Source organism: Solanum verrucosum, unplaced genomic scaffold (genome assembly GCF_900185275.1).
Source record: "Solanum verrucosum unplaced genomic scaffold, falcon-dt-bn FXZP01000297.1, whole genome shotgun sequence".
NCBI classification, from domain to species: Eukaryota; Viridiplantae; Streptophyta; class Magnoliopsida; order Solanales; family Solanaceae; genus Solanum; species Solanum verrucosum.
In genome coordinates, this window is record NW_026020215.1 from 1,978,685 (window position 1) to 1,991,241 (window position 12,557).

General features: G+C 35.0%; 1 protein-coding gene across 1 annotated transcript; it reads left to right on the forward strand.

The window, feature by feature from the left end:
* The first annotated feature begins 8,276 nt into the window (after positions 1 to 8,276).
* On the forward strand, positions 8,277 to 10,014 carry LOC125830679 (uncharacterized). The gene is made up of 6 exons (XM_049509859.1): positions 8,277 to 8,461; positions 8,543 to 8,746; positions 8,848 to 8,940; positions 9,043 to 9,147; positions 9,395 to 9,775; positions 9,961 to 10,014. The coding sequence occupies exons 2-6, from the start codon at positions 8,666 to 8,668 to the stop codon at positions 10,012 to 10,014; spliced, it is 714 nt and encodes a 237-aa protein (XP_049365816.1). The 5' UTR covers positions 8,277 to 8,461; positions 8,543 to 8,665.
* The last annotated feature ends 2,543 nt before the right edge of the window (positions 10,015 to 12,557 follow it).

Consider the following 12,557-nt stretch of genomic DNA (forward strand, 5'->3'; position numbering starts at 1 on the left):
ATTACCTTATTGGCAACACAACTTGTTACGCCACAACCTTGATGTAATGCACATAGAGAAGAACATAGTTGATAGCATACTTGGAACTCTTTTGGATATTTCTGGCAAAACAAAGGATCATGCAAAAGCTCGATATGATTTAAAAGATATGGGAATCAGAAAGAACCTTCATCCAAAAGATACAGAAGATAGTAAGAGAACAAAGTTTGCAAAGGCGTGCTTCTCAATGACAAATGGAGAGAAATCAATTTTTTGTGGAGTTTTAAAGACAGCCAAGTTACCTGATGGTAGTGCCTCCAATATATCTAGGTGTGTGCACTTGGATGAAAGAAAAGTGTCTAATTATAAAACCCATGATGCTCATTTCATGTTACATTACTTGCTTCCAATACCAATTAAAAGCATTCTTCCTGATCATGTGGCTATTCCTTTGATTCGTCTTAGTTCCTTCTTCCGTCGTTTGTGTCAAAAAGTAATCACATTGGAGGAACTAGATTGCTTAGAAGTAGAGATCATAGAAACAATAAATCAGTTGGAGCGAATTTTTCCTCCTTCATTTTTTGATATAATGATTCATTTGCCTATCCATTTGGCGAATGAAGTGAGATTAGGAGGTCCAGTTCAAAATTGATGGATGTATTCCACTGAAAGAGAAATGGGTACATTCAAATCATACATCCGCAACAGACGTTATCCAGAAGGTTGCATAGCAGAGACACGAGTGGGAATAGATTGTATGAATTTATTCTGTAAGTATCTGCATAAGGGTGTTCATACTAGATTTAACAGAAGAGCCCGAAATAATGATGAATGTGACCCAAGTGATGCAGAAACTGTGAGTTTGTTTCCTAACAAAGGAGTTCCTTTAGGAGCAAAGAAAACCGATCCATTCATTTTAGATAACAAGTCACTAAGTCAGGCACATGCATACTTATTGGGAAATTGTGACGAGGTTCAAGAATATATTAGGTACCTTAATTTGAATATAGTATTCTTTTTGTATAATTAATTTTAACTTATTTTATTTATTATTTTAACAAAAAAAAGTCCATGTTGTGTAGAGAGCATGAGCAAGAAGTTAATAATCAACCACGAAGATCTAAATGGAACAAGGCCAAGAATCATTGTCAAAATTTCTCTCAATGGTTTGAAACTCGTGCTTTGCAAGAGGATGTGCCTAATTTGATAAAACAATTGTCTAGAGGACCAAATTCCGTTGCAAAAAGATATTTTGGGTATCTCATCAATGGATATAGATTCCATGTTAGGCAGCGTGATGCAAGGCGTAAAACACAAAATAGTGGTGTTACACTAGTTGCCTCAACTACAAGCTTTGCAAGCTCAAAGGATAAAAATCTGATTGCTGCAGATTTGACTTATTATGGCAGAATAGTTGATATTGTTGAATTAGACTATTACGGTCATTTTAAGGTTGTTCTATTTAAGTGCGATTGGTATGAGGTTGAAAATGATGCTTATGGCCTTACTTATGTCTATTTTAACAAGAGATGCTCTCAGGAAGAGCCTTTTGTGCTTGGATCTCAAGTACACCAATGCTTCTATGTGCAAGATCCATATGATCAAGATAGACATTATGTTATGAAGACTGTTCCAAGAGACTTGTTTAACATGGGTGATGAAGTTGAAGAGGATCTCCCACAAAGTTATGAAAATGAGCCATCTGAACATTTGATGGGACCATCTATACCAAAAGATAATGGTGAAATACTCTTAACAAGGACTGATGTACCAGAAACAATTATTGATGTGCCTTCAGAGGAATTTGTTACTCAACAACTTGAAGTCGAGTATGAAGAGGAGTTTGAAGATGAATCTGTAGATGAGTTTGAAGATGAGTCTGAAAATGAGTATGAATATGAGTCTGAAAATGAGTATGAAGATGAGTCTGAAGAAGAGTTTGAAGATGACGCACCATGAGTTTCATTATTTTTGTGATGACCATATAGTGCTCACTTACTGTTTTTGTAAATTAATTATTTTCTTGGTACAAACACATTAAGATATGTAATATGTGGAATTGAAGATTAGATCGCTACAATGTTTAAGTATTTTGTAGGTTTTTTTCATGCGCCCAATTGTTGTTTGGTTAAATAATTTATGTTGGCTTCTTATCTGATTATTATTTTATGGATGAACCTGTACTTCTAGCTGAATATTGTTTTATTTTGCTGTTTGTTATTTATATACTTATTTGTTTCCTTTTATTATCAGGCAGTAGGTATTAGAGGCAGAACGGTGAGCTCTGTAGTTTGAAGTCGTTTACAGTATATATAGTGCTGGAAGTTCTGGAAATTCAGCTGCTGCAATATTATACAGTGCTGGAAATTCTGGAAACTCAGCTGCTGCAATCTGCTATAATACAGTGCTGGAAATTCTGGAAAGAGTTGAGCTTTTCTATAACTTCTATAGAGTTGGAAATTCTGGAAAGAGTTGGTTTGTGAGTTCTGCAGATGCACAAGACATAGGAAGGACAATGTTTCAAATTAATAAGCTATTCATCTATCAACCTTATATCAAAATTATATTGCTGCTACTTCTTTCACTTAAAGAACCTTTTATTTTGTAGGTATACTTACCACAGGGAAAGAAATCAAAGAGATTAAATGAGGAACATGTACTTCTAGCTGAATATTGTTATATTTTGTTGTTTGTTATTTATATTCTTATTTGTTTCCTTTTATTATCAGGCAGTAGGCATTAGAGGCAGAACAGTGAGCTCTGCAGTTTGAAGTCGTTTTTGGTTTTGTCGCAGTCCTGAGTTCGTCGCTCCGAGAAAGGTACAACTATTTACCTTTTAAGTAATTTAAGTAATGAGAAGCTGTCTAGTTTTGGAGTTGACCCTGCAGAATGTTTTTGCTGTAATTCCCCTGAACTTGACACTATTGAACATATTTTCAACTCTGGAAGTTTTGCCAGAAAGGTCTGGGGTTCTTTGCTGTTTCCCTAGGTATCCAAAAGGATTATATTCCTCTTAAATACATGGTGATGAGATGGTGGAACACTGTGCACAGAAATGAGCCTGTTTGGTTGTTTCACAATGCTTTAGTTGATATGATTTGGTTAAGTAATTTATGTTTGGTATAGCTGGTTAGAAGGTAAAGTATTTACATATAAAATTGTGGCTCTAGGTAAAGTATTCTGAATGGTTGTACATGTTATAAGATTAGTTTAGTTGTGGCTCCGGGGATATTGTGTATGTACAACTCATAGACTCAGTTTACAGTATATATAGTGCTGGAAGTTCTGGAAATTCAGCTGCTGCAATATTATACAGTGCTGGAAATTCTGGAAACTCAGCTGCTGCAATCTGCTATAATACAGTGCTGGAAATTCTGGAAAGAGTTGAGCTTTTCTATAACTTCTATAGAGTTGGAAATTCTGGAAAGAGTTGGTTTGTGAGTTCTGCAGATGCACAAGACATAGGAAGGACAATGTTTCAAATTAATAAGCTATTCATCTATCAACCTTATATCAAAATTATATTGCTGCTACTTCTTTCACTTAAAGAACCTTTTATTTTGTAGGTTTACTTACCACAGGGAAAGAAATCAAAGAGATTAAATGAGGAACATGTACTTCTAGCTGAATATTGTTATATTTTGTTGTTTGTTATTTATATTCTTATTTGTTTCCTTTTATTATCAGGCAGTAGGCATTAGAGGCAGAACAGTGAGCTCTGCAGTTTGAAGTCGTTTCTGGTTTTGTCGCAGTCCTGAGTTCGTCGCTCCGAGAAAGGTACAACTATTTACCTTTTAAGTAATTTAAGTAATGAGAAGCTGTCTAGTTTTGGAGTTGACCCTGCAGAATGTTTTTGCTGTAATTCCCCTGAACTTGACACTATTGAACATATTTTCAACTCTGGAAGTTTTGCCAGAAAGGTCTGGGGTTCTTTGCTGTTTCCCTAGGTATCCAAAAGGATTATATTCCTCTTAAATACATGGTGATGAGATGGTGGAACACTGTGCACAGAAATGAGCCTGTTTGGTTGTTTCACAATGCTTTAGTTGATATGATTTGGTTAAGTAATTTATGTTTGGTATAGCTGGTTAGAAGGTAAAGTATTTACATATAAAATTGTGGCTCTAGGTAAAGTATTCTGAATGGTTGTACATGTTATAAGATTAGTTTAGTTGTGGCTCCGGGGATATTGTGTATGTACAACTCATAGACTCAGTTTACAGTATATATAGTGCTGGAAGTTCTGGAAATTCAGCTGCTGCAATATTATACAGTGCTGGAAATTCTGGAAACTCAGCTGCTGCAATCTGCTATAATACAGTGCTGGAAATTCTGGAAAGAGTTGAGCTTTTCTATAACTTCTATAGAGTTGGAAATTCTGGAAAGAGTTGGTTTGTGAGTTCTGCAGATGCACAAGACATAGGAAGGACAATGTTTCAAATTAATAAGCTATTCATCTATCAACCTTATATCAAAATTATATTGCTGCTACTTCTTTCACTTAAAGAACCTTTTATTTTGTAGGTTTACTTACCACAGGGAAAGAAATCAAAGAGATTAAATGAGGAACATGTACTTCTAGCTGAATATTGTTATATTTTGTTGTTTGTTATTTATATTCTTATTTGTTTCCTTTTATTATCAGGCAGTAGGCATTAGAGGCAGAACAGTGAGCTCTGCAGTTTGAAGTCGTTTCTGGTTTTGTCGCAGTCCTGAGTTCGTCGCTCCGAGAAAGGTACAACTATTTACCTTTTAAGTAATTTAAGTAATGAGAAGCTGTCTAGTTTTGGAGTTGACCCTGCAGAATGTTTTTGCTGTAATTCCCCTGAACTTGACACTATTGAACATATTTTCAACTCTGGAAGTTTTGCCAGAAAGGTCTGGGGTTCTTTGCTGTTTCCCTAGGTATCCAAAAGGATTATATTCCTCTTAAATACATGGTGATGAGATGGTGGAACACTGTGCACAGAAATGAGCCTGTTTGGTTGTTTCACAATGCTTTAGTTGATATGATTTGGTTAAGTAATTTATGTTTGGTATAGCTGGTTAGAAGGTAAAGTATTTACATATAAAATTGTGGCTCTAGGTAAAGTATTCTGAATGGTTGTACATGTTATAAGATTAGTTTAGTTGTGGCTCCGGGGATATTGTGTATGTACAACTCATAGACTCAGTTTACAGTATATATAGTGCTGGAAGTTCTGGAAATTCAGCTGCTGCAATATTATACAGTGCTGGAAATTCTGGAAACTCAGCTGCTGCAATCTGCTATAATACAGTGCTGGAAATTCTGGAAAGAGTTGAGCTTTTCTATAACTTCTATAGAGTTGGAAATTCTGGAAAGAGTTGGTTTGTGAGTTCTGCAGATGCACAAGACATAGGAAGGACAATGTTTCAAATTAATAAGCTATTCATCTATCAACCTTATATCAAAATTATATTGCTGCTACTTCTTTCACTTAAAGAACCTTTTATTTTGTAGGTTTACTTACCACAGGGAAAGAAATCAAAGAGATTAAATGAGGAACATGTACTTCTAGCTGAATATTGTTATATTTTGTTGTTTGTTATTTATATTGTTATTTGTTTCCTTTTATTATCAGGCAGTAGGCATTAGAGGCAGAACAGTGAGCTCTGCATTTTGAAGTCGTTTCTGGTTTTGTTGCAGTCCTGAGTTCGTCGCTCCGAGAAAGGTACAACTATTTACCTTTTAAGTAATTTAAGTAATGAGAAGCTGTCTAGTTTTGGAGTTGACCCTGCAGAATGTTTTTGCTGTAATTCCCCTGAACTTGACACTATTGAACATATTTTCAACTCTGGAAGTTTTGCCAGAAAGGTCTGGGGTTCTTTGCTGTTTCCCTAGGTATCCAAAAGGATTATATTCCTCTTAAATACATGGTGATGAGATGGTGGAACACTGTGCACAGAAATGAGCCTGTTTGGTTGTTTCACAATGCTTTAGTTGATATGATTTGGTTAAGTAATTTATGTTTGGTATAGCTGGTTAGAAGGTAAAGTATTTACATATAAAATTGTGGCTCTAGGTAAAGTATTCTGAATGGTTGTACATGTTATAAGATTAGTTTAGTTGTGGCTCCGGGGATATTGTGTATGTACAACTCATAGACTCAGTTTACAGTATATATAGTGCTGGAAGTTCTGGAAATTCAGCTGCTGCAATATTATACAGTGCTGGAAATTCTGGAAACTCAGCTGCTGCAATCTGCTATAATACAGTGCTGGAAATTCTGGAAAGAGTTGAGCTTTTCTATAACTTCTATAGAGTTGGAAATTCTGGAAAGAGTTGGTTTGTGAGTTCTGCAGATGCACAAGACATAGGAAGGACAATGTTTCAAATTAATAAGCTATTCATCTATCAACCTTATATCAAAATTATATTGCTGCTACTTCTTTCACTTAAAGAACCTTTTATTTTGTAGGTATACTTACCACAGGGAAAGAAATCAAAGAGATTAAATGAGGAACATGTACTTCTAGCTGAATATTGTTATATTTTGTTGTTTGTTATTTATATTCTTATTTGTTTCCTTTTATTATCAGGCAGTAGGCATTAGAGGCAGAACAGTGAGCTCTGCAGTTTGAAGTCGTTTCTGGTTTTGTCGCAGTCCTGAGTTCGTCGCTCCGAGAAAGGTACAACTATTTACCTTTTAAGTAATTTAAGTAATGAGAAGCTGTCTAGTTTTGGAGTTGACCCTGCAGAATGTTTTTGCTGTAATTCCCCTGAACTTGACACTATTGAACATATTTTCAACTCTGGAAGTTTTGCCAGAAAGGTCTGGGGTTCTTTGCTGTTTCCCTAGGTATCCAAAAGGATTATATTCCTCTTAAATACATGGTGATGAGATGGTGGAACACTGTGCACAGAAATGAGCCTGTTTGGTTGTTTCACAATGCTTTAGTTGATATGATTTGGTTAAGTAATTTATGTTTGGTATAGCTGGTTAGAAGGTAAAGTATTTACATATAAAATTGTGGCTCTAGGTAAAGTATTCTGAATGGTTGTACATGTTATAAGATTAGTTTAGTTGTGGCTCCGGGGATATTGTGTATGTACAACTCATAGACTCAGTTTACAGTATATATAGTGCTGGAAGTTCTGGAAATTCAGCTGCTGCAATATTATACAGTGCTGGAAATTCTGGAAACTCAGCTGCTGCAATCTGCTATAATACAGTGCTGGAAATTCTGGAAAGAGTTGAGCTTTTCTATAACTTCTATAGAGTTGGAAATTCTGGAAAGAGTTGGTTTGTGGGTTCTTCAGATGCACAAGGCATAAGAAGGACAATGTTTCAAATTAATAAGCTATCCCTCTGTCAACCTTATATCAAAATTATATTGCTACTACTTCTTTCACTTAAAAAACCTTTTTATTTTGTAGGTTTACTTACCACAGGAGAAGAAATGAAAGAGATTAAAACAAAGCGAGAAGAATGAATCAATCAGCAATACTAAAGAAAAAGGGTCCGAATCCAAACAAAGCTCAAAGTCCATTCAAGAATCTGGATGTTGATATGCAATACCGATCAAGTACTGAATTGGCCAACAAATTCAAGATTAAGAGAGAACAACTTGCAAATGAACGCAATGATAGAGCTAAGAAAGAGCAGGAACCAATACCACATAAAAGAAAGAATTCTGAGGATTTCACTCCACAACAAGGAAAGAGTAAATTGCTTGGGCACAAATCAGTAATTCAATCGTCTTCAAGGGAAGAGCTTAGAACCTCACATATGATTGCAGGGAAAGGACAAACTAAACAGAGGTTATTTCAATCTGGAGAGTCCATTCAAGAGAAAGGAATTAAACTTCCTATGAATAACTCTAGGTTCCAAACATCATTCAAGGAAGGTGTTACTGCTTCAGTACATGTGACTGGAACAACACTAGGTAATGGAGAGGTACAACATGATAATGAGGATCTACTGAACTTCAAACAAGTGAAGAGGAAATCGGTCCGACCATCTACCACTATTGATCTGTTTCTGGATAAGCAACAGATACACAATGAACATGATATTCATGATCCTATTATTAATGAACACAACAAAGGATTGGATGAGCTTGTGGATCAAGAAGAACTCGCTGGAGATAAATGTGATGTCGAAGAGGAAATTAACATTGATTGTAGTACAAAAGGTATGTCTTAAACCATGTAAGATTTAGTACTCGTTATAAAAGAAATATCTTATTTCTTGTCTATTACATCAATCTAGAAATATCGAAGTCAAAAAAAGTTCGAGGACAAACAACATGTAAAGATATTCTCGCAAGAAATTTGGAAGAAAGAAATGAGGTGGCATTTGATAAAGGACAAGCAGTGGGACCAACTAATAAGATAGTGTCACAATTAAGCAACTTTATAGGAACAATTGCAAGGAATCCTAGATTCATCAGCTTGATGTACACTAGTTGGCATGCGGTGCCAAAGGATACTAAAAAGCGCATGTGGGAATATATCAATGTAAGAACAATCACTCTTGGGATTGCATATTTTATTATTTGTTTTTACTTACTGAAGCTAAATATATTTTATTTTGCATAGTCCAAATTTCTAATTCCAGTAGAAGGAAAGAAGTGGGTGATGACTGGTCTTCGTGATGCTTGGAGGTGACACAAGCAAAAAATTAAAGAGAAATTTTTTGATAAAAACAGTACCCTTGAGGATATGCTAGCAAAACGTCCTGATGGCATTCCAGATAATCAATTCCGCCAGTTGATCGAGTATTGGAAACACCCAACTGTTCAAGTAAGGCTAAAATAGTGCATTTCTACTCATCGACATATTTTGCATCATATCTATTCTTTTTTTATTTATCATTTCAATTATCTCTTTTTATTTAATAATAGGCCATATGCGAGATGAATTCTCAAAACAGGAAAAAACAAAAGTGGAGGCATCGAATGGGACCTATTAATTTTGCAAGAGTACGCGTGGCATTGGTAATACTTAGCTGACATTTCTTCAAAAATCTGAATTTCATTTTTTTGTACTTTATTAGAGCATACTGATGTATTTTTTGTTTTTTTTTATATAATCTGTAGCGTGCAGCCAAAGACAACAACGAAGAACCATCAAAGCCTGAAATGTTTATTGCAACTCGTACCAAGACGGGAAAGGAAATCCAGGCTGATACCCAAGTTGCAATAGTAAGTTTTTTAAAAAGGATTAGTAGTGAATTTGATTTAGACTTAAAATTTATATATTGTGGGGAGTTTTCCATTGAATTTTATCACGTATGTCTTCTTCTTCTTTTTATTCTTCTTCTCTTTGTCGATGTCGCTGAATTGTTTGCTAGGAAAAGTTGTCAGATTTTTTTAGTTCTTGATCGCTATCATAGGACTAGAAATGAAATAGTACTTACAATTCATTATGGATGCCAATTTTATTCAACAGGCTGAACTTCAAAATCGCCAAAATTCTGGGGAAACAGCTGATGATGCATTTAGGGCAGTGTTTGGAAAGGAGCAGCCTGGTCAACTTAGGTGCTATGGTAGATCAGTGACAACAAGTTCTTTGAAGAAAGATGAGGAAATTAACAATCTAAAACAAAAGCATGCCAATGAAATCACTTCTCTAAAGGAAGAATTGAGAGAAGAAATGCGACATTTATTCACTCAATTGCTGCAAAACAACCCTGGATTGAATTTTCAAGATATACCAGGGTGTGTTGGATCTAACATTGCTTCACCTATTGATGCAAGTAGCGCACAAGCTGTAAGAGGCACAAATCTTCCACATTCTTCAGGGTCAGCTCATGATTCGGTTCTTCAAAAGGTATTTTGTATTTTACATTTTCTGTTAATAGTCTGCATATTGTTTTTCTTCTAGTTGAGCTGGTGTTCTTGGTAAATAAATTCTGAACTTATTTTACTATCTTGAATCTTTGAAAGTTTACTTTGTTTTTGTTACTCATTGTCTCCTTTAAGCTTCTATACCAATTTTTTTTAAAATATTTTTAGTTGTATGAGTGTTGTATTGTGTTGAAGGAGGACTCTACTGATTTTGGGTTGTAGTTGTGTATTTTTATCCCCTGTTGTTTTACTTCTTTGAACTGTGATGGTTGTTGTGAGAGATGGTTTTAGTTTTCATTGCTTAAACTGATTCTCATAGCTAAAGCTGTCCCTTTTAGATTTCTTCGAAGGTTAGAGACTTTGTTGTATTTTTGTGAGTGAGTTTGTTGTCACTTGTGCTAGTTAAACTCTGTTCTGATGTGGTTTGAGTTGTCATCCTGTTGCTGCTGGTTCTTGTTTCTAGGAATCTGTCTTTCCTGTACTTTGGAATGTTGTATCTCAACCTCTTTTTGTTGTCTTCTTTTAATTGCTGCTCTCTTTTTCTTGCTTGGTTTACCTTTTGATTTTATATAGAAACTATGAATCCATCTAATCCACATCTTGTCCTGCTTGTGAGTAAGGTCCCAGAAAGTCTTAGCAATTGCAGCTTTGTTCCATAAATGCAAATTTGTAATATTCAGTCCACCTGCAGATTTTGGAGTACATATTTTCTCCCAAGCAACTAGAGCTTTTTTGTTTATATGATTTGTATCTGTCCACACATAGCTCCTACAATGAGCCTTAATAAGTTTCACTACTTTGCTAGGTATTAGAAACAATTGTGCCCAATATGACTGTACACCAAACAAAACTGTTTGAACCAACTGTACTGTCCCTGCATATGATAGTTTCTTTGCTGTCCAAGATGATATTCTACTGACGAACTTCTCAATTAGCTGTCCTAAATCAAAGAAATAGGAATATTGTGTTACCTCCAAATACTCAGAGGCTCCTGCAGGTTCCCATGCTGCTAAACCACCATTTTTACTCTACGATTTTATTTAAAATGGATCTTATTATAACTTTAAGATATAGGTTCTCTTGAATTTTTTGCAAAAGCAGAAAATAACTTAAGATTAAATGATTTATGACCTTGACTTGTAGCATTAACCTGAAACCTGTCTGGAACTTGCTGTTTATTCTGAATGTGATGCTGAGGGGGCTAGTAGGGGATCTATGGTCTAGACTATGATCAATGTGGGTGTTCTCATGCCCAACATGCTGTCAGTGGTTGACTTATTATTAATTTGTGTCTCCATTATATCCTTATCTTTTGAATTCTGATTTTCAGCTCCTTCTTGATTGTTTGGTTGATCCTGCATAGAAAGATCAATGAAATTATTAGATGTAGGGAGTGCAGAGTTAGTAGTTATTTCAGCTCCTTCTTGAGTCTGCCATTCTTCATCAGTTGGCTTGTTGTTATTTCCTTTTTTTTTTTTTGCTACTGGTATTGTGAACTGTTGTTTCCATCCTCTCTATTTGTGTATTGCATTTGCAGGTTTCTGGAATCTTGTTTGCCTTGTTCCCCTTTGTTTTTTTTCTTCCTAGCAGCCTCCAACTCTTTTCTTTTTTAAAATTCCTCATCTCTTTGCTTAATATCAAAGTGTGAATGTGAGAGCTAGTCTCTTGAGCTCTTTCTTGATTAATGAAATGGGCAGCTCCCAGTTCCTGCCCAATACAGACATGTAACAAGTGTTCTTTGTGTTTACAATACATGCAGTAATCCAGAATTCATGTGCTGACAAATGTTCTATATGATTTGCATATATATATATATATTGATTTGGATTGGTTGGCTTACAGTGAATACTCTCCAATTATGCACTTCCACATTTATTTCACTAACTTATAATTTTATTTTGAATTTGCAGGAAAATGCCGATAATTGAATTTGAATTGCATGTGGCCAAAAGTAAATTCGGTCTATTGTAGTGAACGATGAAGAGTTTTTGTACTATTGTCATATATGTTTGAATGCATTTGATTTTTTGGAATTTATCGATAGTAGAGATCTTTAAGCAATCACTTTCTAAGTATTGGTTGTACAAGACATGTTTCTCGAAGTTTATTTGAAATATATAGCTTCGATTTAATTATTAGCTAATTTTGTGCTTTAGGTCACTTGTATATTTAATTATGTGATTATATATTAAATATATGCAAATAAAAATTATTATTATTAAAAATAAAAAATTGTGGCTACAAAATTCTACACAACATTGCCACACTTCAAAAGTGTTGTTGTAGGACGTCCAATGTTATCTTGTACTCTAGATGAGATATAAAGTTACACTTTATAAGTGTTGCTCTAGATGAGAGATAAAGTTACACTTTATAAGTGTTGCTCTTGATGAGATATAAAAGGCATCGCTTTTTAAGTGTGACCAATAACAAAGAAAAGGCAACGCTTTTAAGTGTAGTATAATAAAAAATAGGTGTCGCTAATCCATCACAACAAAGCGTGCCCTTATACCTCTTTGGCTACGCTTTATAAGTGTAGCCAAAGATGGCGACATTTAAAAAGTGTTGCCTAATGTCAAAGGTTACGCTTCATTAGGCCACCCCCTAAAAAGTGTTGCTTAAAGTCCAAAAGTGTAGCCTTTTGTCAAAGGCCACACTTTTTGCTAGTTTAGGCTACACTTTACTAGGGTGGCCATAGGCCTAAAATGGTGTAGTGATCTCATATGCACTTCTTCAATATGGAAATATGAAATACCGGATGGACC

What these genes read in the sequence shown, in the direction of transcription:
- LOC125830679 (XM_049509859.1), top strand. Translation starts at nt 8,666, where the DNA reads ATGCTAGCAAAACGTCCTGATGGCATTCCAGATAATCAATTCCGCCAG. An exon ending in CTGATACCCAAGTTGCAATA is followed by an intron (nt 9,148 to 9,394) that starts GTAAGTTTTTTA and finishes TTTATTCAACAG; the next exon opens with GCTGAACTTCAAAATCGCCA. An exon ending in ATGATTCGGTTCTTCAAAAG is followed by an intron (nt 9,776 to 9,960) that starts GTATTTTGTATT and finishes AAATATTTTTAG; the next exon opens with TTGTATGAGTGTTGTATTGT.